The 26,143-nt window shown below is 39.8% G+C and overlaps 1 protein-coding gene across 4 annotated transcripts in view; it reads right to left on the bottom strand.

Annotated features, from left to right (window-relative positions):
- Positions 1-26,143, bottom strand: part of MCTP2 (multiple C2 and transmembrane domain containing 2) — a 101,975-nt gene that overhangs the window by 22,369 nt on the left and 53,463 nt on the right. For all 4 annotated transcript variants that reach the window (XM_059823661.1, XM_059823658.1, XM_059823659.1 and 1 more), the window contains exons 14-16: positions 23,333-23,434; positions 22,536-22,610; positions 21,612-21,731 (exon numbers count right to left, since the gene is read on the bottom strand). In XM_059823661.1, coding sequence (XP_059679644.1) covers positions 21,612-21,731; positions 22,536-22,610; positions 23,333-23,434 — 297 coding nt within the window. The remainder of the gene's footprint in view (positions 1-21,611; positions 21,732-22,535; positions 22,611-23,332; positions 23,435-26,143) is intronic.

The following is a 26,143-nucleotide window of genomic DNA, read 5'->3' as shown; positions in this document are numbered from 1 at the left end:
AGTATTTAGTTTTGATTTTTTTTCTTTTTTGATCCTGCTTTTCAGCATACTAAAAAATTAGAAATGATAATGATCTCAACAGCCACATTTCACATGTAAGCAAGGCAACAGAAACACAAGAATCCTGGCCAAGAAGGCATGGCACTTGATTTGTCTTACAGGAGTCTTGCATGACTTTAGTTAATAAAGACTTCAAAAATTGTGATATTCCAAGCTAAAGTCTTCCATGAATGAAAAGTTCTAACCCGAACCAGTTCCTCTGAAGCTATTCCAACTCCCTCGGATGAATCTCTACTTGCTTTGTAAGACAAAGCGAAGGGGATACCAGCTCCTCTCCTACCTCAAATGTCACTCTAAAGAACAAGGACCTGTTACTGTACATATCAATACAGATATCTATCTCAGGTGTATCTAGAGAGATAAAAATAGACACACACATATAAATATACATCTGATCCTTACATAAACTCCTTCATGGAAATTTGTATCGCCAGGTATTAATTGAAAACATTTGCTTCAGTGGGTTGGAGGAGGTTGCATTTACACCATCTTCCTGGGGTATTAGCAAACTCAGTCTTTTCTTAACGCAGCAAGACGACTCCACCGGCAGTCAGCTAGGCAAAGTTCTACAGGAGTCAATGAAGCTCTTGAAGAACCTCTCTTCATTCATTCAATAGCAGGACTTGAACCAATTTTAGTGCATCTGTCACCATCCTATATGAACATCACTCTGCTCAGTTGCAAGTATAATACAACCTTGCAATCACAGGTCATTTAGGCAAGATACAAAATCAAGACCTTGGTGATTTTAGATCCAACAGTACATTTTGTGTATTATTAAGTTTCAGACCTTAAATAAAACTTAAAACTTAATTACAAAATCTCACTGTAGTCTCAATTGATAGCTGAGGCATACTGTCGCTTCCTTTCTAAAGCTGACTGGTTAATCAGCTGCTGAGTTATAACTCAGACGCCTCGATAGAGCCCCCACATCTCCTTAAGAAGAGTTGCCTTACTGCTACCGCCGTAGTAGAAGGAACTTTTCATTACTGTGACACAACACAGACACAAGACAAATTGATTTAGCTATTCAGAAATTATTTAGCCTCGGAGGTATGGGAAATGATTGCTGTGAACATACAGTACATAATAAAAGTTCAAAGAGTGTTTATATAGCGAATAGAAATATTTCTGCATTCTAACAGCCTTTTGAGTAGTTCTGCAGCATCAGCTTTCAAAGCAGTTCCCAAATAGGCCCATGTCCTATTTTATCAGCTCTCATGCCGCTCCCTGACACTGACTACAGCATCAGCAGCCCTGTGACATAGGCACCACCCCCCCCAAATTACAAGGTTCTCAATCTTGCATGTTTTTATTTTCTCTGCAGTGATACCTCACGCCTGGGAGAAGCACTGGCATTATCCTCCCTAAATTATTTTCTTAGTAATATCTTTTGCAAAAAAAAAAAAAACACTGATGTATACAATGGCTATTGCAAGGAACAATATCTTCTCGATTCTTTGCGGTCCCTAGTCTGTTTTTTGCCTGATCCATAGGCTGGTAAGGGAATTCATTAACAGGTTCAGATCACTTGCTCAATATCACAGAAGTCAGGGACAGAATCCAACCCATCGTTTCAAATGATCCAGTTTTAACAAACCAGACTTTTTTCCAATGTTTCACATCATTGTTAGACCAAGTTCTGTCAGACATAATCCATTACGTCATTAACACTTTTTCTGCTGGGCTTCATGCTGTGCATGAGAGAAGTTAAAAGGACAGTAGCCAATTTCTAAAATAGAAGTCAAACAAGCAGAAGTTATCTTTCTGTGTTACTTCTTTTAATGCAGTTTGGGAGTATAAAAGCCCATTACAGAACTGAGCCATTTAATTCACAGCATTATAAAACAATGATCAAAATAGAAACAGAAATGGGATAAACATATCTAGAGGGGAAAAAAAAAAAAGCTCTTGAAACTAATATTTAGACTAGAGTTCTACCTAGAAGAGAACAGCAATATCACAGCTTTGGAGGAAGGAGCACTTGATTTCAGCTGATTAATGTGTTGCTATTTCAAAGGGCCTAATAACTACAAGTTAAAGCTCTGGAGGTTTGGAAGCTGTTTCATCTGAAAATCATTGAAGAGGGGTCCAACTGTTCCTGTCAAGAAGCATGGAGTTTGAACAACCATGACAGTGGCCCTTTTGACAGCAGTACAAAAGATGAGAGAAGGCAGTCTCAACTGAAAGTAAAAACAAACCCTTAGAAACACGTTTCAAATCTGGTTTTTCTGCCCCTCTGGTTCCAATTTAGGATCTGACTATTAAGAACAGATTTTAGACGGGTGTCTACTAAAGTATGCCCATAAAACATTTGTCACCAGCAAACCCACAGTCATGGGACAGAACAGTTTTAAGAGGTTTAGAAACCTAGCATTAGATAGGATTTTCTGTCTAATTTTTCTACACAGTAACAGTATTTTTTTTTTAACTCTAAAAACCAGGCTCTTTTTGACCTGGTAAGTCTTTGTGGAGAAGTAAAAGATGCTGTGTTGTGAGACAGAATAATTCTTGGAAAACAACATGATGGGAAAAGGAGAGGGATACATTCCATCAGATGGAAAAAATAAAAGTGAAAGGAGATTAAATGCATGTAAGGAACCTATGGTAAAAGGTTATTTTCTCAGCCAGTGGAGGTTCCAGTGCTAATGAAATGCCTCATCAGCAGAACTGTGAAAAATATTATTCGAAATTCCAAGTTTCAAAACCACACACAATTTAACTGAACTCTAAACGACTAACAGCTTCGTCAAAAGTTTCCTTGCAATTTATAAACACGGTCTATGCAATTCATGAAGTCAGGAGAAAAACTTGACCGGATACTGCTATGAATGTCCAAGTTATGTTTTGAACTAAGCCAAAACACCGATTTTGATTTGAGACACAAAGACATGCTCCCCTTTATTCACAGGGGAGAGGAATTACGTATTTAACTTATCTCTGGATTATGTAGCCTCAAGTTGCCGTGTACACAAAAACGGACTCTACAAAAGAGGAGAAGTCTCTGCAGCTAAATATTCGGGGACAAACTCTCTAGCATTTTTAAGCTTTCAGTCCCTCTGCCCCAAACAAAATACAGGATATTTTCAATAATGTAAGATACTGGCTCCCCAAAAGGGCATTCAAATCCCTTGGAGGCAATAAGCCTGTCGACAACAAATTATTTCTGACAGATACTTATTCCTGCCCTTAGAAAGGGAGAGTAGAAGAGTAGAGGAGAGAATGAACACGCTCACATAGGGCAGGACATTTGTGCATATATGTATATATATCTGTATATCCAGAGGTATCTCTTCCAGATAAAGGCAGTATGGATGCATGAACAGTGGCGTTGAGCCCACGCTACCAGAAATCAGGGTACACTGTGTGGGCTCAGCCTGATGTGAGTGCATTAACAAGGCCTGTGCTCTTGGCCTGGCTTGTGCACTGAACTAGTGAGGATATTAAAAAAAAGAAGCCTATAACAATTATGAAAATTAGTCTAAGATAGCCCCACCTCAGGACATGGCAAATAAAGGTTGAGGCAGTCACATAGCATGTATTTCCCACTGAAGTCCCTCTCCCAAAGATACTTTTTTTCTTTTTTAAGAACAGATCCTCTTCCAAAGATGCATTCCAGAATCGCTCTTACTAATACTCCCCTTCCCGCATCTGTATGACACTCTCTCACCGTGCCATGCTCAGCTGAGAGCGCTCCTACGCCGCTTCATAGCCACCAAGCTGGAGCTCAAGGAGGGGTCGGTTACAAGCAGAGTCGCTCCCTTATTGCGATGCAATAACAAAGAACGTGGCAGGAAGAGAAATCATACTTAAATAAACCGGCACTGTCAGAAGAAACCTATTTACTTGAGATTCAATTTGCTTTTTGTCTCCCCAGCAAAAGAAGGCAGAGCATCTCAACAGCAGTATGAAACATGCACAGTATTGAACAGCGATGACCAAAATCAAAAATGACCTGAAGGAATAGAGGTCTTTAAATATTTATGCCACATTACAAATTATCTCTGCATTGCTCCACACATCAGCATACAAGTTACTAATTTTTTAAGGGTGTACTACAGGCAAAAAGCTTAGCTCTTCTACACAAGCTCTCTGTTGCAAGGGCAAACACAATTGGAATCTAAAAACAAAGACAGACACACACAAAAAAAATGCACCTAAACACCCCAAAGCCAAACCAAAACATCAAATTGTACCCCAAAATAACTCAGTTTGTATTACATGCATGACTGCAGAGACTTGAGAAGTAGGAATAAAGGATATGTTTGTGCAATTTGCTACCACGTAGATCTACCTGATTTATTTTTTTCAGATGATGCTTTGGGTAACAGAGACAATGTGGCCACATTTGCCCACTCCAGTGGTCTGCGTAGGCTGACACAGCTTCAAAGCCGTGTCCTGCTGCCATACACCCGTGTCCCATCCCTGCTTCTTCCAGCTGCAGCTGGCTGAGAAAGTAGCCCAAGGATGGGGCCAGGTTAAGGGGGATAAAACCCAAGTGGCCCACCTTGTGCTTGACAATTTATAGTGTGAGGATGCAACAAGGAACAGGAGTGATAGAATAAAGCCTTTGAAGGAAGGAGGCAGGAGGATAGGAACCATACTCATCAGGGTCACAATCTGAACGCCAGTTTGAACATTCAAAAAGAAAAGAAACCCACCCACCCCCGCTCTCAACAAAATAAGACGTAAAACAACCAACACAAAAACATCCCTGAAGAGCATCCAAAAAATCTCATACCGTTTAAGTCAATATGTGTTAGGGCCTTTTTTATCACTGTCTGCTTTAGACTCTTCAGGGGGATCTCCTTTTCTTTGCTGCTGCGAGGAAGTAGAAATTCATTTGTGTTTTAAATGAAAGCTGTGATTCATGTGCAATCACAGGACTCTAAGAAATGGCACTTTAAGAAAAAGCACGTTATATTCTCCAAAAGTCACAGTGAAATCAGAAGAGTTGACAATATTATAATCTGTTCTGCACCCTACCCTCTTGGGACACTGCTGTTGGTAACTTCACCAGGGAAAGCTGGGATGCTACGCTTAAGACTGCAAACACAAGATGTTCACACTCTGATCCTGAGTTACTTTTGTCATTAACATGTTCAATGGATTTATTCTTTACTCATAACAAAGCCTGGAATCAGAAAGAGATAAACAACAAGACAATAAAACCAAACCAACTAAAAAGTGCAGGCTTTACCTTTATTTTTATTACATCAATGAGATTAGCCAGCCTAGGAAATTAAAAACTAGATCCTTAGAGATCTTTCTTTAATGAGGGGTCAGGGAAGAGCCGCTTGGTTCAAATTTATTTCTCTGAACTTATCACCTGTTAAGTTTATAAATTTAAGATTTATATATTGCATTCCAGATACTTGAAGATTATCTGTCAAATTGGTGATTGGATGGCAACTTTCAACACAAAAAGGTGTGAGTCGGGGGGTGTCGTCTTTGTCCTTTGAGACACATACATACATTTAAACCCCAAAGCCTAACAAGTCTAATGGGGTGCCTCTATACAGTTGTCTTGTGGCTGCTACTTTCTCTTTATCCCTAACCCCAAAAGAGGTTAATCGAAACAAAACCAACGACAACACCACAAGTTTTGGGTTCTATATTTATGTATGTACAACAGTTTTAGAGTAAAAGACTTCAAATCCTTTTAGGCTGCAGACACTGAAGAAATAGCTGTTTGCTAGCATGCTGACTGGTCTAATTTTTCCCTCATGCTTTTATCTAATATATTTTACATTTCTTGTGCCAAGTAAAATACAGTTAAGACCCTCAAGCAATAAAGCTTAAAATTGAAAAAACAGGGGAAAAATATTACAACAGTTTTCTATCTTTTGGGGTAATCCGCTGGGAGTGGGTCAGGGGAATAAATCTGCATGTTATTTCTAAAGGGGTAACTATCACAGACAAAAGCAATGGGGGAAGATCCTAAAACAAAGGGGGAGTGGCATGCCAAAAAAAAAAAATCTGTTGTTTTATATCCTAGCTAAATTAAATGGTCATTTTTATCTCTAATGTTTTGGTTTGTTTATCAGCTGGGTCATAGTTTTGGAATTACTCTCATACAGAAAGTTATGATCTATTTGCAGGGAAGACAGGCGTTATGCAAGTTAAAAGCCTAATCTTAGAGTAAATAATTCTTCCAAAAAGTGTCAGAAAAAAATATCTGTGCTATTTAAAAGGAGGCAAAAATGTAAGTTAATTTTATTTATTCTGGATAAGGTGAACACCTTAAAAGGGTCATGAAAAAATTTATCATTAGCTGAGCTGATAAATGTCCACTTACTTTGGAGACATATTTGTTAACGTTGTGAGAAACACTAGCAGCGAGGGTCAGATGGTGACGTAATTGTACAGTGAGTGGAGGGAGTATTTGGTGGAAGTGTTCTTTAACTTTGGGCTCTCAACATTGGGTTACAACTGGTAGCAAATGGGAGGCTTAAACGATATGTTTAAACTACTTTAATGACTTCCTTCACATTCATAGTGTATATTAGAGCTGAATGAGTAAAGGAAAAAGGGCTGCCTAATAAAGCAAGTATGTTTAATTAGACTCAATTCAGTGTTCAGTGGCAGGAGGATCACACATAAGGTTACTTCCCTGGCAATCTCCAACTGTGGCACAAAGAAAGAAAAAAATCAGGTTTCAGTAAACCCACGTAAATAAGAAATAGATGCTTTGACACACTAATGCTACAAAACTGCCTGGTACCCTCTTTTCCGAAACCTCCAGTCCTAAAGAAATGTTTCCAGACTGAAACAGAGGAGGAGCAAAAAAAATTTAAAAAATTAGATGAAAAATCCCAGTAAACCCAGAAATCTAAAACCACCTCTAAAGCACATATAAAGCAGCAAGACAACATCCTTGCAGGCAAAGAATTTCAGATTATTCTCTTTCCTTATGCTGTACATGGGATTCCCCACCACAGCCCCGTGTCGGAGCCCAGAAGGCTGAGACCCATTTCTCACAGTCAAGAGGAGCGCAAAAATCGCCATCTAACCCCAGCCCTCCCCACACCTGACACCCCCCTGGACACCGAGAACAGCGAGAGTGATTACGACACTCTTAAACAATTTCAGCAGGTTCATAATCTGCAGTGTGGCAAAATTGCTGCATTATAGAACAAATGCATGAAGATGACTGGGAGACTCACTGTAATTATACCCTAAATATGTTACTATTGTAAGCTAGCAACAACAGCAGCAGCACAAAAAAAATCCTAAGTATTGACAGCATGACTATGTAATAAAGATTTTCCACTAGCAGACCTATAGCATCTTGCTTTCCAAAATACAGAACAGTCTCAAAGAAAAAAGTTGCAAGACTCTTGCAATTTCAGGCAGCTGTTCAGGTAAAACTAAAGCCAGAAGATTGTTTGTTTTAATAAAGCTATTATATGTGGAGCTCCAAATTAGGAATGGCAGGAGACTAGGGGATGCCTAAACCATCACCACCTGTTTGCCCTGAAAATCAATTAAAGTCACACTATCACAGCAATCCCTTCTTAGCTAATAAAAGTTATACAGCTTCAACATGCGACTTTAGGTGCTTCGTGGGAATGTGCCTGAAATCTAAATCCTTAGTCTCACGTTACTTCGATACTAAACACAACTCTGAACTAACCACTGTAAAATTTGCCTTTTTGGGGTTAGAGAAGGTGTTAAGGGAAAAGAGATCCTGAACTGCTGTTTTGATGCAGTGGATTGAACTAATATTCAGTAAATTCTAACAATCCAGCCAAGAACATTATATAGAGTTTTAAGTAGGAGAAAACTGAAGTCCTTTATGACACATGCCTGTTCAACATATTCTGTGCTGCAGAACAGATCCAACTTTACAAGTTGAAAGCAAGGGCAGTAGAGACATCCCAAGTGTTTTAGTAATTAAACGAATATGCATAATGAACCATATGCCCAAAGGGCCTGTTCTTCATGTGGGCCAGATTTTTGTTTGAATTTTTAATTTTTATATACAGATGAAACATTTCATATAATACAGCAACAGTGCAAAGGAACATGCTATGCAGGAAGGGAAGGAGGAACTACCCATGTGAGAATGATCAGAATACACTTGATGAATTCTGCTCCTCAATTTCCGATTCAGAGCCAAGAGGGCTTTTTTTTTTAAAAAAAAATCCTTTTCTCCTTTGAACAGCTGTATTCGTCATCTGCTCAGAGTCTAGAAAAGAGGCATTAAATATATGTATATTTTATAGGTCATATTTATACATGTATATGTGTGAAATGGGTTATATACACCAACACATCTAGAGGCTGCAAGACTAGCAAAACCAGACACTATCTCAAATTAAAAAGCTTCTGATCCACCAGAAAAAATAACTACAGGATGGCTCTCTGTTCCGCAGGGCCTGTTGTGTTGTGTGAACTGCAGTGAAACAGGACATACTCACATCTGTTTGTGAAACAGGAACAGGCATTTTTAAAAAGATGGGTCAAATTCCACCCTCGTTACAATAACGTTACCCTACTGTGAACGTGAGGATACCATGGCCTTGCTGCAGAAATATTAAATCTTCCAAATTCTCCTGGGGCTGAGCCGTGCTTCTCCTTTCTCAGAAACATTCACCTTTTTTCATCCCTTGCTCTTAAAGTGCTTTTCCAAGCAAAAGACGCATCCTTTGCAAACATCAGCCATTATAACAGGTTACTCCTCTAAACCAATAGCTAGGCTGCAAAACAACGATCTGGTTCTTTTAAGAGGTTCTGATCCATTGGACAAATTTCTATTTTGCTTTGTAAAACCAGTGATGGGGTCAGGTACTTCTTGTCAGTGTGGACATGCTGGTTAAGCAGCAGAAATACTTTCCCACCTGAGCTTTACCAGATTTTTTTTTGAATGTTGTTTTTTGTTGTTTGGGGTTTTTTTAATACATGATTTAGGCTCTATGAACCAAGGGAAATCAAGGCCTTACCAGACTTGGTGAGGGAAAGGAAAATTTTGGGGTAAATAGCGAAGAGTGCCTCACAGTAACTCAGGTTTAGCACTAGAGTTGGATAAATAAGCGGTACCACGTACAACAGCAGTGGCTGTTACACGCACCGATGCGGTACCGCAGGGGCGCGGTGGGGAAGCACCAGCCGTGCTCTAAGGGATGCGGACAATAATCTGAGCCGCTTCAGAATTAAAAGGGTGACTTTTCATCAAACTCAGTGAGTTAAACTTTTCGCGGGACTTTGGGAGTTCTCATCACCAAATGTAAATGGAATGGCATGTAAGCGTGATCCGGTCCCCAACACTTAAAGTATTTAAAAGCTGAAATAACGAAGTTGTAAATAATGGCATTCGTTGCTCTCAGCCCTAATTCAGGGTTCATGCTTTTGACATTCCCTGGTTTACGTGATCTAGTGGTCTCCGCGGAAAGACAGATAAACTTCAACGGCTGTCAGAAGACAAAAATTGACAAGGAGCATCACCTTTCCTGACTGTTTAAATCCTTTAAGGAAGTGTTGGAGCAATTAGAGAGAGAGTCTAATCTTTGCAGAGTGCATTAACACTCTCCGACCTCCCAGACAATAGATCAGACCTCAGACACATAATGCTTCCCTAAGGCTTTTTAACCAGAGCATTTGATCTCATAGTCACTCTGTATGTGTTACTATAGGTATCAGTGTGTAAGACAGTATTCATTGGGCACTGAAGGACCACTGTCTCTGCTAGCATTTGTACAACCTTTAAAACAGAAAGCAGGAAAGCCATTGCAATGCATGCTGTTACAAAAGCACTACTTCCCAGAAAAAAAAAGGAAAAAAAAAGAAAAAAAAAGATTAAAACAACCCAGAGTAGCCCTGCAAAATGTTTTCATTTTTACTAATCTCAAATTTCCTTTCCACCACCACTGTTTATTTCCCAGCTTTGCAATACAAATCTATTTTTAAAAAAGCATAGATTAGGTTCTTTATCCATAGAAACAGTTATCTGATAATAATTTCAAAATACTTCATTTCTTAACCCCTGTGGAGGGACTTGAGGGAAAGGGAATTAGGAAAACAGGTCTAGTTTATTAAGGAAATTGAAATATATCATTGCGCATAATTTTCCCAAATGCGTACATGGAAGTATCTGGGGAAGTTTTCTTAACTGCTAGAACAAGTCATCATCTAATTCCTGATGGGCATGTTCGGTTAAAAAAAAAAGCTAATATCACTGTATCAATTATGCATTCCCCATTTAATATTCTAAACATTTTAAGAAAATTTGCTTAGTGCAATTTTTTAATGGAATTAAACTTCCTTGCCATCATGTCCTGACAGAGGCCACGTCTGAACCGTTCTCATATGGACAATGCATAATGGGGTTTTAAAACCAGCTAAGTGGATTCCCACCCACTGCTAAAATTGGGTGCTGCAGTCTCACTGAGCAGTGTGGGCTCCCCCCCCATGCAATGTGTTTGAGGTACAGTGCTAGCTAACAATACTTGATGTGAATCCATTAATGCTTCATATTAGCTGCAGGATTTTGTTTTACTTTTCTAGACCGACAAAAAGCGCCTTTTGTGAAGTACCTGCATTACAAATAGTTTTTGCTGCAGTTTAAATGGGTATCTCATATTTGTCAAGCCCAGTGCATCACAAACGACAAAAAGGTCACATATACCTAGTGTATTTAAAAACAAACAAGCCTTCAAAGTCAAAGTGTAATGCAGTTATTTCTAATCTGAACAAACAATAGACTACATCTAATGAAAGCTGACAATTGGCTTTGATACAGAGCTGTGCAGCTCCTCTGTTCCATTAAAAGATGAAAGCTGAAGGAACGTACAGAAGACAGCGACTTCTCCCAAAAAGCAAGCAGAAAGTTCTGAACCTGAGCTAGTAGAGTAAATAAAGGCTGTTTTAGCAGAGACTTTTGCTCACATATGACACTCATCTTTCAGCAAACATGCTGACTTCACATGGGTAATGTTAAGGCTAAAATCAATCAGCATATTAGACTAGGACAAAACACTACATGTTTTACATATTTATTAACACTTCTCAAAATCACAGCATTGCCTTTAAAACAAAAAAAAATCTGAAACCAAGCTAAGCTTGACTGCAGTGCAGATGTCACAATTAAGATGAATAGATTTAATTTTCATGAAGTGGTGGGGGAAGTGATCAAAACTCTATTGATGCTACTGGTACCAGTGTAATCCTTTACTGTGGCAGTAGTCAAATTCATTAATAATTAATAGTACAGATTTTTTTTTTTTTAAATCAGATTTCTGGGACTTTATAGTTATCCCATTGCTCCAGCTTTATTTTCCAATGAATGCTGAAAAAATAGAAGGGACATATTCTGATTCAGGGTATTTTTATTTTTATTGCTATCCTTCAAGGAACATGTGGACACGGCATTGTGGGACATGGTTTAGTGGGCATGGTGGTGTTGGGTTGATGGTTGGACCTAATGGTCTTACAGTCTTTTCCAACTTTAGTGATTCTGTGATTAAACAGCCTGAGAACTTCCTGGGTGCTTACGACTAACCTCTAAATCAAAGCATGTCTTAGTTGCTAGTGAAGAGAAGTAAAACTAAAAGAGAACAGGCTTTTAAAAAAATATATTTGCTCTGTAGCTTCTATACTAATCCCCTTTTATTTCAGATCTTGTAAAGGATCCAACTCTTTCTTATTTAAAAAAAAAGGCAAAAAAAGCCCCACAAGAAGCAAAATGCTTTAAGAGAAACCCCTCAAGGTGCATCTGTCTCCATCATAAAACCAAAACGTTGCATTACCTTCGAATAGGAAATTTCTTCCAGTTGTCAAGATTTCTGCAACTAGTGTTAGATTAGCGCTGAGAGAACGGGGGAATTAAATTAAAAATCAAATAGTTCAAAGAAGAGAGAGAAAACCTGCCAGAAAAATCTGACAGAAGTCTGAGTGCCCGAACCGGCTCATCCGTGAGGGTCCACCGCCACCTACAGGATTCTCCTCCTCTTCAGGAGCCCTGCTACGCCTCTTCACACAGGATTTGCCCCAAAATGAGGATGGAGATTTTTACCTGATGTTAACAACATCGGTTTGCTGACGTTAACGGCGTTACAGTGATTTAGACCGCCTACAGACATGTCTCTACTTACTCCCTCATTTTAGAAGGATAAAAACTGCCTATATGTTTCAAGGGAATGCACTGCTCTAAGCCTACATCTGCCTTAAAAAGAAAGGATTTGCCTTTTTAAAAATTAGAAAGCAAAGAAGAAAAACTCCACAAAATACTGATAAGGTTGCTCCACCAATGACAAGGGAGGTAAATAGTGAACATCTACAATCCTTCTGTAAAATTAAGTACTTTCTAAGAGGTCCCAGTTCAAAGTAACGTGAATAATGAGACAAAACCAAGCAGATACTGACCAAAAGAAAATCAATACACCTGGGGTTCTGGGAGAAAAAAGCTCATACTAAGAAAGTAAAGGAATTTTTACTTTTAATGACAATTTCACTTCCTAATACATACCTTTTTCGTAACAGATACCATGGCTTTCCTATCTTTCTTTATTAGTTTGGGCTGAGCTGCATACCTTTTTCCACACAACTTGCATAGTGCAAATCCATGCCAGACTTTGGGAATTTTACACATAAGCTTCTCAAATTCTGGTATTTCCAATAGTGGTCGGTAAGTAGCTTCTCTCTCACGCTTCTGTTTAATGAGTCTCACACAGATGCAGCATTCATTAAACTTAGAATACTAATTTCATCTTTGTTTATGCAATTTCTCATCTACGAATAAAGTACACTTTCAGGAAAGGCAACAGGCAAATTGGGAAAATAAAAGTGACTGCATCCTGATATGGAATAGCGTCTCTTTAGGACCAGATAAGCTAGCAAATGGTTACAAATAAATTCCTCTTGGTTTTCAACCCACCAGGCAATTGATAAGGATTACAAATTACTGCTTTCTCACAAATTCAGAAGGTGGTCAAGATATTTAATCTGAAGTTCCTCTAAAGAATCTAAAACTGCAAAAAGAAAATACACCACAAGAGAAAAGCCGGCTTTCAGGCAGTGGGCACTTCAGTCTTTCCCACATTTTTTGTAGCAAATTCCTAACATTGGGATGTAGATTTGTAAGGAACAGTAAGAATGATGAGCTAAATTCACCTTCAGCATATGCAAGTTTTGCAATTCCATCAAAAGTAAAGGAACCAGTGCTGCCTTCATGGATACTGATTTTTTTTTTTTTTTTATAAAACAGTTAAATAATAGTCAAAGACAAAAAAAACATAATTAAATGCTAATCTGTGATTAGTCTCACAGCTAGGAGAACACAGCATATCTGCTAATGTGTGGTTAGAAACAGGAGTTCAGCAATGTTAAATATACAAATAAAACCAGCAACAGGCAAGAGTACAATTTTACCCTGCCAGACAAAGCAAAATAAATACAAGATACGCAAAAATAAATAGAAAATGTACAAAACGGCGTAAGATCAACAATAACCCCTTACAGAACTTCAGAACTTCAAAAGACACAAGACATTATATATTAGGGAAAAAAAAAAAAATGGGCTTCATAAATAAAACAGCTAAAGTACAAAACAATATAGCAAACTCCAGCCAGACCACAAAGAGGGTTCGCTCTTCATAAACATCAGATCAGGCAGCTAAAATTATTACCAAAGCTCTCTTGTAACTGTCACCTGTGGTGGGTATAATTACAGGCTACTGCTGCAAGCACGCCCACGTCATATGGCAATAAAAGGACCTACAGCTTGCCAAGACCAGGCAGACAATGGAGAACACACACCACCTGACGAGAGCCCAAAAAGATCAGCCAGGGAGGCTAATAAAAATGACAGCTTCGAAACAAATGACAAAGCTTCGACCACAAAAAAAAAAAAAAAAGGCAATATCAAATTAGCTGGAAATGCAAGCGCCGAGCAGAGTTCTCCAACAGGTCACAACTCGAGCAGAAAGGCAGTCAGAACTGTTTGCAGATGCATTTAGTTCAGGTTTTAGCTATAAAGAGCCCTTTTTCATTAGGGTTTGGTTTTTTTTTTTATTAGATAAAATGTTTGCACATTTGGGCTTGGCTTTGTGGGCTGTCATTAGATACCCAAACAGAAGAAAACTACGTATTTCTAATCCAGTTCTGGAGACAGACAGCTAGCTAGACAGGTACACGTTTCTTAACGCAGGCACCTTCTAGGGATACAGCTATATACTATAACAAAGCTGAATTTCTTTCTCATTGCCTTAATTCTTTACTGAATGCCTGCATACGCATTCCCACTGACCAGCTGTACACAGGCTTATCCTCCAGCAGATCTGGGCTTTTACCTGCATACTTTGACTATAAAGTTTAACACACACAACCAAGGTATTAAAAGGCTTTATCATCAAGTAAAAACAACGTAATGCAATTAAAGAGTGAGGCAGGGATTTGGGTCTCTCTTTACCACGTGGCGAGGGAATCACTCCTATGTGGCGCATGCAAGTTTTCAGTCCACGACACAGAAAGTAGTACTATTGCTCAAAAATATGAGCACAGTATAGACTTAATTTAAGAGGAAGTTTCCCAAACTCAAAAGCAAGGCACTCTATACATGGGAAGTGCCTTGTTAAGCATGCCCATAGGAAATTAATATTACTCCTCAGATGCAAAATATGGGTTTATTTTTATTTTGGAACATTTCACTGCTAAAAAGCAAACCCCGGAGCTGGAAACATAAGACCATCTATCCTTCTTAAAGTTAAAAGGGATATTTGTATTGGTCTCTGTTCAGCTCCATCTCACCCCAACTCCAAAGCTTCAAACTTTGCTTTTTAAATCTTGTTTATCACGTTGTCAAGCTTCTAAGTGGTTATTTCCCTATTAACTTTGTCCTTGTTTGTTCTTGCATTTTTGAAAGAGCTGGAAATAACATGTGTTTACTTTGCTGTGTGTCTCTCAGCATCATCAATATCACTGTTGCTATTCCAGGAATTTTAACTGCGGCAGCAAAGCGAAGCCTGGGATCTCACACTTAAATTGTATTCCCCTCAACCACAGAAGAATAATACTGGAAATGAAAAAATTGCTGGGGGAAGGGTAAAACCACCTCCCTTAATTGTCTAGAGAAGCCTGTTTCTCATCTGAGGGGTTACTTGCATGTGTCAGGTAACGTGCTCCAAACGGCTTCGCATGCACAAACGGTGAATTTTCACAGGCACTGCCATGAGCGGCACGGAGGAAGCGGGATGTAAAAGTTTCCTCCATCATTAGGAAAATGCTTTTACTGGGGTATAATAGCTCGAAATAAAAACATACCTCTGATCCAGCCTTTTCACTGGAGTTCAAGACAATAATTTTAAAGAAGTGCCTTTGCCAGGGATTTACAGAGGGAAAGAAGAGAGGAAATATTAGGGGCTCTGAAGGGCTCTGACTTACTAGGTCAAATTCCTGAAACCCTGTCTTTCCCTGCTCCTCCAGCACTAGCTGTAGCCTTAAATATGAACAAATTTTTGTACCAGAGTGTTATTTTACAGCTCCTCTATTTAAATAGGAACTGCATTCGTCCCTTTGCCGTTGGCTTCTTTAAAACCGTAGCAAAACACAAGCTGCAAATGGGCTGAGCACAGCCCTTAGCAAAGGCTCTACAGTAAAGCGGAAGTAAAGACCATCTCTTTTGCATTAATACTTTTTCTTCTTTTTTTAAAGCTTTTTCTTTTTCCAAGTTCCCTATTCAGTGTTTGAAGAATACTCATTCTTCTCTCTTTAGGATTACATCTATTCATTTTATTTAGCTTTTTAATGTGGAGACATTTTAATCTACTATTACTTTAATGCTGTTCCCGAATAGTTTGGGAATGATGATTTATATTTCGTCCGCAGCTATGAGGATAAAAAAAAAAAGGAGAAAAAAAGACTCTACTCTTCTCATCAGTTACACATGTAGTCATGGCAGGGTGGTTTGTACTTTGTATCAGAGAACTGCTTGTTCAAAATTAGGGGACAATTCATAAGGAAAACAAGAAAGATCTCAGGGAAGCTCATGTGAGAGAGGTCCAAGAGATGCTTGGTGACTTGGTCTCTATCCTAAGTTGTTTGGATTTCATAGCTGTTACTGGTCTCCCTTCTCCATAGATTCCTCACGTTCCCTGTTAAACTTTTGTCCCAAGAATTTCCCTTTATTGATCTATAACTCCCCTCCCATCAAGAAAAAAAAAAAATCACTGTGTTGCAAAACAATGCACGAGTAAAATTGGATGTTTTAGCCATATATTGTTGTCATGTCCAGGGTTGAATTATGCTTAGAACAAACAGGACTGGAACATTTTGTGTTTTGCTTGGGAAAGCCTAACCGTAACATGCAGGGGACACTTGCCCACATGCAGAATGAAAGATTTACCCCAAGTAAACTCCAGAAGGCTTAGATTTTGAGTTAAACATCTTTTCCAAGGGAAAAGAACGTTTCCCTCTTACTGATATGCAATTAGCAATTTTAGAGGACACTGTCAACAAGTTAATGGCCTTTTCCCTGTAGGTCATCAGTATAAATATAGCCCAGCTCAAAAGGGATTAAAAATTGTTCATGTCTAATAAGATGGTTGTTGTCTCCTCTATGAGATGAGTTTAACTGGGCTCAGGTCCAGCTCCCATACCACAAGCTTAAGCGGCAGCGTGTTAAATGGCACACTCTGCCGAGGTGCCCAGAAGTCCCCGGGCTGCAGACCCTAACCTATCTCTCTGCTGCTACCCCAGATTAGGACCGAAGCAAACTGGCACAGTAATGCCCATACGTGCAGCCTCACCCAGCTTGCCCTGTGGCTCCTCAGGCTTTCAGCTCCCACAGCCCAAGAGGCCAGAGCCAAAAAAACGGGGCATCCTCCAGCTCTCTCTAGATTTAAAAATCTTTGGAGATCTTAATGGAGAAGGGTGACAAAAATCTCACCTCTGCAGCAAGGACCTCAAAAGCTTAAGTTTGGGTTTCCTGCTGCATCCACAACCCCAGCAGCTCTGCTGAACATCCAGAAATTCCAGGGCTTCCCTACTTTTGCATCAGCTGGCTTTTTGGGAAGCCCAAACTGCTCCAAAATGTTCCCATGCCTGTCCTTTTCCCAGCTCCCCACCATTAAATAACGGCAGTCAGTTTAACCAGAAACTCCACCTTCCCAACGCATTACGTTGCATCACCCCAGATTCCTTCCTTTCCTCCCCGTACTAACCCATCACAAAATAATTATCAGGCACACCGCAATGTCACTGCAAAATAAGTAAATACTGCCTGTGCATGCTGCATTCCTTGTCTGGCTGACCCAGGCTGCCAGCTCGGGCTGAGCCTGAAAAATAGCTCCCACCTGTACCCACCCTGGCAGCAGCCTTGATTAGCAAGAAGCCTAAACCTGATATAGTGGGACATGCTGCCAGTAAAAATGAAGTATGCTGGCATGGGTGAGTGTGCAGGGACCCTGAAGCAAATCAGCAGCGAGCACTGCCAGTCACACCGGAGGTGCTATGGTAGCTGGTTTCCCATCGTTTGCCTGATCCTGTCAATGTCTCCTGCAACTGTCATGCAAACTTTAAAAAAAAATATATGATAGCAAAAATTCCAGTCAATATATCCTTTTAATTTGCACCAGATTATAGCTTTTTTAATGCAATTACTGTAATTTCATTAAATGACATAATTACCATTAATGCAGAGAAAACTGTCAATAGAAGGTGTAATTATGTTGTATAAAATCACAAGCACAATGTGCAATGATGCATAATTCCTCATGAAAATCATTCTGTGACTAAAATTAACTTTTAAAATATTTTTAAAATACATATTGTACAGTAAGAACAATTCAGTTGTTATGGACTGAACTTCCATGACCAGGGAAGAAGGGGGAGCGGAGCAGGCAGGGAATGTTTGCATGTGGAAGGAAGGACCAGGAACTCGGTTTAAAAGTGCATCAGAAAGGTAAGAACACAAGTTTTCATATGCACGAGTGGGAAAAACAGCTTATAATTACAAATCACACAAATATACAATATGACTTGTGAGCAGATATTCCCTTAGGCACATTTCACCGCACAGCTCCAGCTTTCTGGAATTGACATCTCAATGGAGAAAGGTGTGGCAAGAGGAAGGAGTGATGAGGACCATGCTAAAACCACAACATTCACCCTGGAAACCGGGAGCAAATCGTCCAGGGTAGGATATGAAGGGTATCAGGCACACAAGCAGAACCGGTACAGGGATGTACTAGAGTATGATACCTTAAAAGTAAAGATCTTGGAGAGGTATGTTTCTGTCAAAATGCAACATACCGGGTTGAATACATATATTTTTGTATCAAAAATAAACAGAGTAGAATGCCTGAAGAGCTTTTTGGTCTTAAAAACCTACAAATCCCCCCAAATCCTGAATTGATGGAGGACAACATACGGACAAAGCCTTTTAAGATCTCTCCCAGTATATGAACATTATTAACTCTACAGGCAACATTTTCCACATGTGGGAATATTCCTGATATTTCCAGGCACACACAAACATGTGCATCCGTTTTTCACACCAGACCAACGATGAAATATACACTATAAAGAATCCAGAAAACCTACATGTGACACCTTCCTCTGACCCAGGATGTTTTTCTAGAATTTGTGTAGCACAATTTGCACCAAACCCTTTGTGCACAGTGCAAATATCACTAAAAGCAAAATTTTGCTTTTCACCTCACGTCCCTTTCAAACCTCTTTGCAAAACCTTTAAACCTGAAAGATTTCTAATCTTACTTGTGCCTGAGCAGGACCGATCTGTACTCTGTGCCTATACAATTAACTGAGATTAAAAATCATCAGATTAAAATCGCAGAATGCTGATAAAAAATATGATTTCATTTTTATAGCAAAAAAAAAAATCTACTCGCATGTTCTTGGGTTGTCTCCTCTCACCATTACAAACTAATAAGGAAATTTAGCTTGGGATGATGTATCTTATAAATGAGAAAACATGGCGATAACATTTTTCTCATTCACTTGTGTCCTGCCTGCGCTGTCCTGTTTCCTCCCTCTTTATCTGTCCCTCTCTTTCTCTCGTGCACCCAGAAGTAGCAGCTAATGTCCTTGTCACACTTGCGAGCTGTCAGCACTAATGGGGAGGGAGGTGCCCTGTAATGGAGACTAAAACAGGAAGGTGTAAGATACCACATCCGCGCCTATTGCCATGCTCTGATGATATCTTACAAATATTTTCTTCCATCTGGCAGTGGTTTTTGTCTGATTGCTAAAAGAAAACAAGGTTCACATGATTATAGCGTCTGCTTGTCTCCGTCCTCCTCCTTCCCTTTATTCCCCCTTGGAGGAAGGGGCATAGGCTACCTGTACACCCAGTAGAACAGGAGGGGGGCCCTAAGGACCACCCAATCTCTGGGATTATCACAGTAAATATACGTGGAATATGTAGAATATGGTCACAACGGTTATTGCCAGTGGCCCAGGGGACAATGCCTGTGAGGGGGGGGGAAAAAAAGGGCATTTTATGGTTTGAGGGCCTGGCTGGAACTTAAGCTACCAGCCATGGTTTCACAAACCCAGCTGAAAAATGGGTGAGAAGTTTTGTGCATCTTCTTTGCCTCTGGTGTTCAGCGTCACCCACCAGCGGGTCGTCAGTAAGGACAAATTTGGTACAGGCTAAGTTGATACAAAGGCAGTTACTGAAGATATATAGATGTTGCTTGCTGAGGAATGGTGATTTTAAAAATGCAATATTTGGTATACCTTTTATTTAACCTGTTAAGGGTGGATTTTACATACAGATTGGGGCAGGGAGGGATGCTGCACCTACCACGTGTGCGTATTTTCAATACTACGAATACGCACGCTGGACATAGTGAGAGAGAGGTACATAATGAGCACTTCATTTTAAGTGCCAGAGCTGAATTATTTCCATGTGGAAAAAGTCAGATAGACTTAAATTTTGGTTTGTAGAAGAAACCCGCAGTAATTATTCTTACAGTCACGTATTTTTATTCCTTTCCCATTAGCCACTTTCTTTCAGGAAACCAGTAGCATTACGGTATCCAGTAAACATGTTGATAATCTGTAGCTTGTAACCTGCTCATTCTCCTTTTCACTAGGAATCAATTCCTTTTTCTGTAGACCCACTTTTCCACCTTCTTTTTCTGCCTCTCCACCTCTTCCAAACTTTTCTTAAGTCTACAAAACTGAACTTCATAGCTATAACTTTACAAGTATTCTGGTGCAAAATCTCTTAAGAGCAAACCTCTTAAGTACGTGCCTAGATTCTTGCTGAACGGTGATGGTAGGATGTCAGCACCGGGATTTTACTTATGTCCCACCCTTTCCAGCCCCAGCGTGCATGACCATCCGATTCCCTCGCACACAACCATAGAGCTGCCTTGCACAGCTACACCTGCTTCAGCGAGGTACCGGCTGCTCTGCTCTCCACCAGCTCTTGAACCATGAACTCTAGATATGATCTAAATAAGCTTCGAGCAACAGGAGAAAAGAAATACAGAGAAAAGACCCTCTTGTCCTACCTACTCTTACGTGCCAGTCGTCCCTCTAACCTGCAGGGTGAAAGACAGCTCCAGCTTCTTTCAATCAGGGATGGTCCACTTTACTCATCTGTAGCAAATACACTGTGAAGTGTCTTCCTCAAAAGAACCTTTAAGTGACTTATAATTCACAGACAGTATAAGGGGGAGAAATCTTGGAGATGTGGCTATTATTTTGCTTAATAAACACTCAACTCAAAAACTAACTTTCTGCATGCTGGACCACCACAAAACAATTTTTCAACCTTTAATGGCATGCCAAACATTTCAAGCACGAAGAAAATGTCACACCACAGAATAAAGAGCAGGCAAAACCTTTTTGTGCTTGAGTGGATTATGAGAAAACTGCAAATGGGGTGTTTACTAGCAAGAGGAAAAAGGAGAGAGCTGAAAAGTGGGACAGGCAGGTGGAGAACTTGGCTTTTTGTTCACAGAGTGCAGCAGAACTCACTGACCAGCCTTTTCCTTTTTTTTTTTTAAAGCAATGTATTATTATCATCAAGAGAATAGATTTGCAACAGGCAGTGTCAGCAGAGGTGCTTACGTGCCACAGGGACACGGGCATAGCAGGCATTGATAACCCGCAGCAACGTGCTGCCTCGTTGCAATGGAAGATGGAAGAGACAAGACCCATCAGCTCCCTTCATCACCCAAATCAAAGGCATTTCCCTGCATCAGCCTCTCAGCCACCACCTCCCCTCTTTCCTACCACCCAATTGCCATGTTTCCAAAAAAAAAAAAAATCCAGAGTCACCACGTGGTCACAGCCTTTACAGGGTGGCATCACCCACCATGGACACGGGCATCCTCGGTGCAGGTTGGTGAGCACCTCTGCACTGAGTGAAGAAAGGCTATTCCTGAAGGTCTAATTTCCACACCCATCAGGCCCAACGTGGCCCAAGCTGCCTTGAAAGCCACAGTCCTGCAGCTGTGTAGCTACAAAATACCAATAACAGCAAACAATAAAGGGCTTTACGCCAGTGGAGAGGAAGGCACCATAACACTCCAGATCTTATATCACTTAGCCTCATGCAATAAAAGAAGAAATCCACTTACCACAAATGCTATCACGCTCTTTACTGTGGACTCCCAGAGAAAGCAGCTCCGAAGGAATTGTATTGTATTCCATATTGCCATGGTGATTTTTTTCACACGATCAACATTTCTTGATAAGATCTGATAAATATTGAGTGGGAGGAGGGGAGGAGAAGAGGAGTTTAATCAAACATTCTAATATCCTACTATTGCTTCAGAAACAGGGATAATTTAAGCTACAAATGCATGCCAGGGCACATATTACAAATAAAGCTTTTATTTCAGAGACATTCTCCAGCTCCTGTCTGCTTTCTGATTACACCCAAACCTTCCAGTTTTTCCTCATCCTTTAGAAAAAAAAGGAAAAGAAAAAAAGCACATCTTGATGCCAAAACTAAATAAAACCGTAACACAAACCTACCTTCATTCCTCTCCAATTTTCAAAATATAGCAATGTCTCAGGAAAAAGGGCCAGAAAGAAGTTAATCAAAACACTGAACCTCTTCTCAACGTGTTTTGGATTAGACCATAGAAATATATAGGGAATTTTAGCCTTATTATAGGGCACCTTTATTTCAAAAAAAAGATAAGGGCCATTATTCTAAAATCCTATGGATTTTTTAAATAACTATGTTTAGACCTGGTTTCTTCATTCCCAAAGAAGGGAATAAGGCTCTCGTCGTGCTTTAGGTGCTGCAAACTGTGCAACATCCAAAGGTGTCATTTTCCCCACTCTGAAGCATGAAGCAAAACTACTGATGCAAACTAGATCAGAAAGCAATTCCACGTTAACACAAACAAACCTTTTAATATAAACAGAAATATGCAGAATTTACATGTGTTCGGCATTTTATGCATAAATAGGTTTTGTTCTTGTATCCGTCCTACAGCAATTCAAATCTTTCCAAAACACATGCAAGAGCTTAGCCGGGAGACGATTTTCACCTTTTTAGAAAATTTGCGGTTCTCCTCAGTAAAGCGCTTTTCTCGGGGCTTGAATGTTCTAATACTTGCTTTCACCTAAAAAAAAAAAATTAAAGATACAGAGTTTTAAGTTTATTATTTCAGCTTTGCACTACCAGCGTTGATTAGCAATTTCAGGATCTTTCACTCTTTTCAACCTCTATGCAACTTAGGAGCAGCTGCTAGAAAATACGTGCACGAGTTAAATTGGACAAGGCTGGACTCACTTCAGCAAAAGCAGAGCTGCGGCATAGCCCACGATGGCCTTAATAAATAGGGTTTAACTTGGTAAAAGGCTGTAGGGCATAAACAATTGAGACTGACTCAGCCACCTAAAAACTAAGTGCACCGTGTACACGCCTCATTAATTTTCCCGTCAACACCCTGGGAAGAGAACACGGTGGGTCAGCTTTTTGGGGAGGAAGTAGGTGTTAAAAGTAATGTACAATAATCTAAACATTAAGCCCTTTTTTGGCTGTTACAAATGAAGCCGTGGCGTACAGCAATCGGCACCTCCTTCCTAAGGCGCCCGTGGTCACTGTCAGTCCAAAAATGCCCCTGCATTGTCCCATCCACCTGGAGGGACCATCGCAGAGCTCTGATGTCTCGATACTTCTTCACCCACTGCATGAAACTCCCCTCCGCCACCAGATGCAACCGGGTCGGGACTTTTCCTGCTTGGCTCCTGGTTTTTAAAGCATCGTCCCCCCACTCTCGTCCTTGCAAATTCACACGTTTCTTACGCCAGCGATAAGCAAAGAGAAAATATTTCAACTTACAGGATTAAATAGGACATCCAGCTCCAAGTAAATTACTCCTTTTGAAGCACGTTCCAAGTCTTTATTCTTCAGTGTATAACAACTTTGTTTACCGTTTCTAATCTATAGTTGGGGGGGGGAGAAAAAGCATCAATATTTTCCCCGACTGTAATCCACAATATAATTTAAAGACACTACAAACAAATAGATAAATCGCAAGCACAAAAAAACCCCTCCCCAAACCCTGATAATATACTTGCAGCCTGAAATACAAAATGACCGTTGGATTAGAGACCTATAAAATTGCAGATTAAATCTCTTATGGTCCAACTTTAATTTACAGACCTTGTACTTTATAGTAGAGCAGCGCACGCAATAACCAGTCTGAAAATTCTGCCCTGGAAGCCAGTGAGTTGATGGGAAGTAATCAGCCTCTGTTATTACAGGTTTAAAATGGGATTTTTCTTCCAAAGTTCAGGAAAAGAGCCACAAACAACAACTTACCTACCTACTGCACACTCCAGTACACGAACCCGCTTCTTAGTGCTTAGTTTATTGCAAGGTTCTCAAATTATTACCCAGGAAACAAACGCAATCCAAAGAAATTAATCAGCTTAAGTGAAGCAAATGCTAATGTAACAAATGTTCAAAATTAACTAATTCGTGTAAAAGACTTCTCCCCCCACCCCACCTCTGAATTTCAATACCATTTCTATGCTCTAATCTGCCGGTTGGCCCTATCACATTAAATGTCTATTAAAAAAAAAACAACAAAAAAATTCTCTCACCATTTTGTAAACTATTTGGCTCAAATCAAAAGCATTCTCTCTTCAAAAAGCGATGGCAGAAATATATTTATTATACACAGTAGGATATGTATTGATTAAACATTTGGCTTTTTAGGAAGCAGACCAGTTAATTCTAACCAGCAGTAACATAAAAAACTGCAGCTTACCAAAAAGCTACATTCAGGGACTGTAATGATCAAAGATTAAAGATAACGGAGGAAATTTGGGGGCATGAAATTGCAACCATATTTAAAACGGCTATTGCTGCTCTGGCATTTAGAAGAGGCACTCATATAAACCATGGTAGAAATGAGTAAGGGGAAGGGAGGGGAAGGTACAATGGGAACAAAGTGATTTCACAAGACAAGGGAAAGGTCACTTCCCTTCCCAATGTTGGTCCATCCTTTCTGTACCAAATAGCTTGTCAAAGGGTAGATAGGTTTTCTGGCTCACAGTTGAAAGGGAAGAGGGCTCTCATAAAGACCAACTTTGCATCCTCTGTAGTGTCCAACCAGAAACTCCAGCTTTTACTATGTTCTCATTCAAAATTTTGCTTAACAGGATGCTGGGAGTTATGCAGACATATGTGGAATTTATTTAATAAAAACTAATAATAACGATAACAGGCACCGCACTAAACCAATCATAAAGCTTTCACAGCAAGAGTACACATAGGATTGGAGTTGGCGGCAAAGAATGCCGCAGCTCCCAAGAAAGGGGCAGGCAAAAAACTATTTTGCAGACGAGCAGGCTCAGATAATCTGCAACCCCAAACCAGAAGAGCTGCTGAAGTGACTAGCTCCTCTTCTAGGGCCAAGCGGAGTGGCAGCAGAAGGTCCTCAGGCCAACTGCCACACACAGTATTGCCGGCCCATCATAAAGGATTCTGCTATTTCAACAGTTTGTTCTTCCCATCCTCAAGCAAGGGCAAAAAATAATTTTAAAAGCTAATGAATAACAACAAAACAAAATTTATGTGGCAATTAAAGATTTTGTTCAATTTCCCAAATTCACTGAAAATGGATTTACTGATGGTAGAGATAGAGGGCCAGAAGGACTTGGTTTGCAGCTGTTATCCCTTTGGTCCAAGGGGATGCCACCACCAGCAGGTTTAGACTGAGCTTTGATTCATGGAAGAAGGTATGTTGTTCCCAGTGTGTCTGCAGAGATGTAGGTGTCTAATATATATCACAATATCATAATTCCGGATTCTCCATAGTTATTAATTTCTGGGCTGAATTTCCATGTATTTCAGTTACACATATTTCTCATAACATTTCGTCCTATTACCCTAGGAGCAACAACTAGTGGGAAGTTCTTTTTACATTCCTTGGAATGTACTTCGTTCTTACAACTTTCAAGAGCATATCCAACAAGGAAAAAATGCCACATGCTGCTAAATTGATAGAAAAAGGAAAAGAAATGCTACTGAAAAGGTCCGAGTCCCATATCATGGTATTCTGCACTCAAAAAATGCTTCTGACTCTGGGGAAAGGACTCTTCATTTTAAGAGCTGGAGCTGAATCAAACATTTTGGGTGTGTCTGCAGGTGTGTTCGCACAGGAACTTTCAAATCAGCAACAAATAACTTCCACCTCTGCCTGTCTTTGGAAATAGGGGTTGCTGGGGAAACTTTTTTAAATGGTGTCATTATTGTTGTTGCTGCTGTTTTAAAACTGAACAGGGCAAAAAGTAATGCAGTACAAATACAGTTTTACAGTCAGCTTCATTTGGCATCTTTGATTCTAAGTGTTTGACTTGCCTGGTAAAAGATGTGCAATTATAACTCAGCCTAAGACTAAACATTCATACAGATATCCTAGCTTTTGACCTTCTTCAGAGGAAAAAAGAAAAAGCACAAAAGAACAACTGGCTACGAAATGGCATTTCTCTATTGCGTTTTCCTTCGGATAAAAAGAAAAAACCCAGCAAAAAAAGTAAAAAAAATCTCTCATGGTTTTGGCAACGTGCTAAGCCAGCGCAGTTCAGCAAAAGGTGTAGGGTAATTGTAACATCCGTGACTGCATGGAGATTAGATCGGTGG

Source organism: Gavia stellata, chromosome 13, assembly GCF_030936135.1.
Source record: "Gavia stellata isolate bGavSte3 chromosome 13, bGavSte3.hap2, whole genome shotgun sequence".
Taxonomy (NCBI): domain Eukaryota; kingdom Metazoa; phylum Chordata; class Aves; order Gaviiformes; family Gaviidae; genus Gavia; species Gavia stellata.
This window is presented reverse-complemented; position numbering and strand designations above follow the sequence as displayed.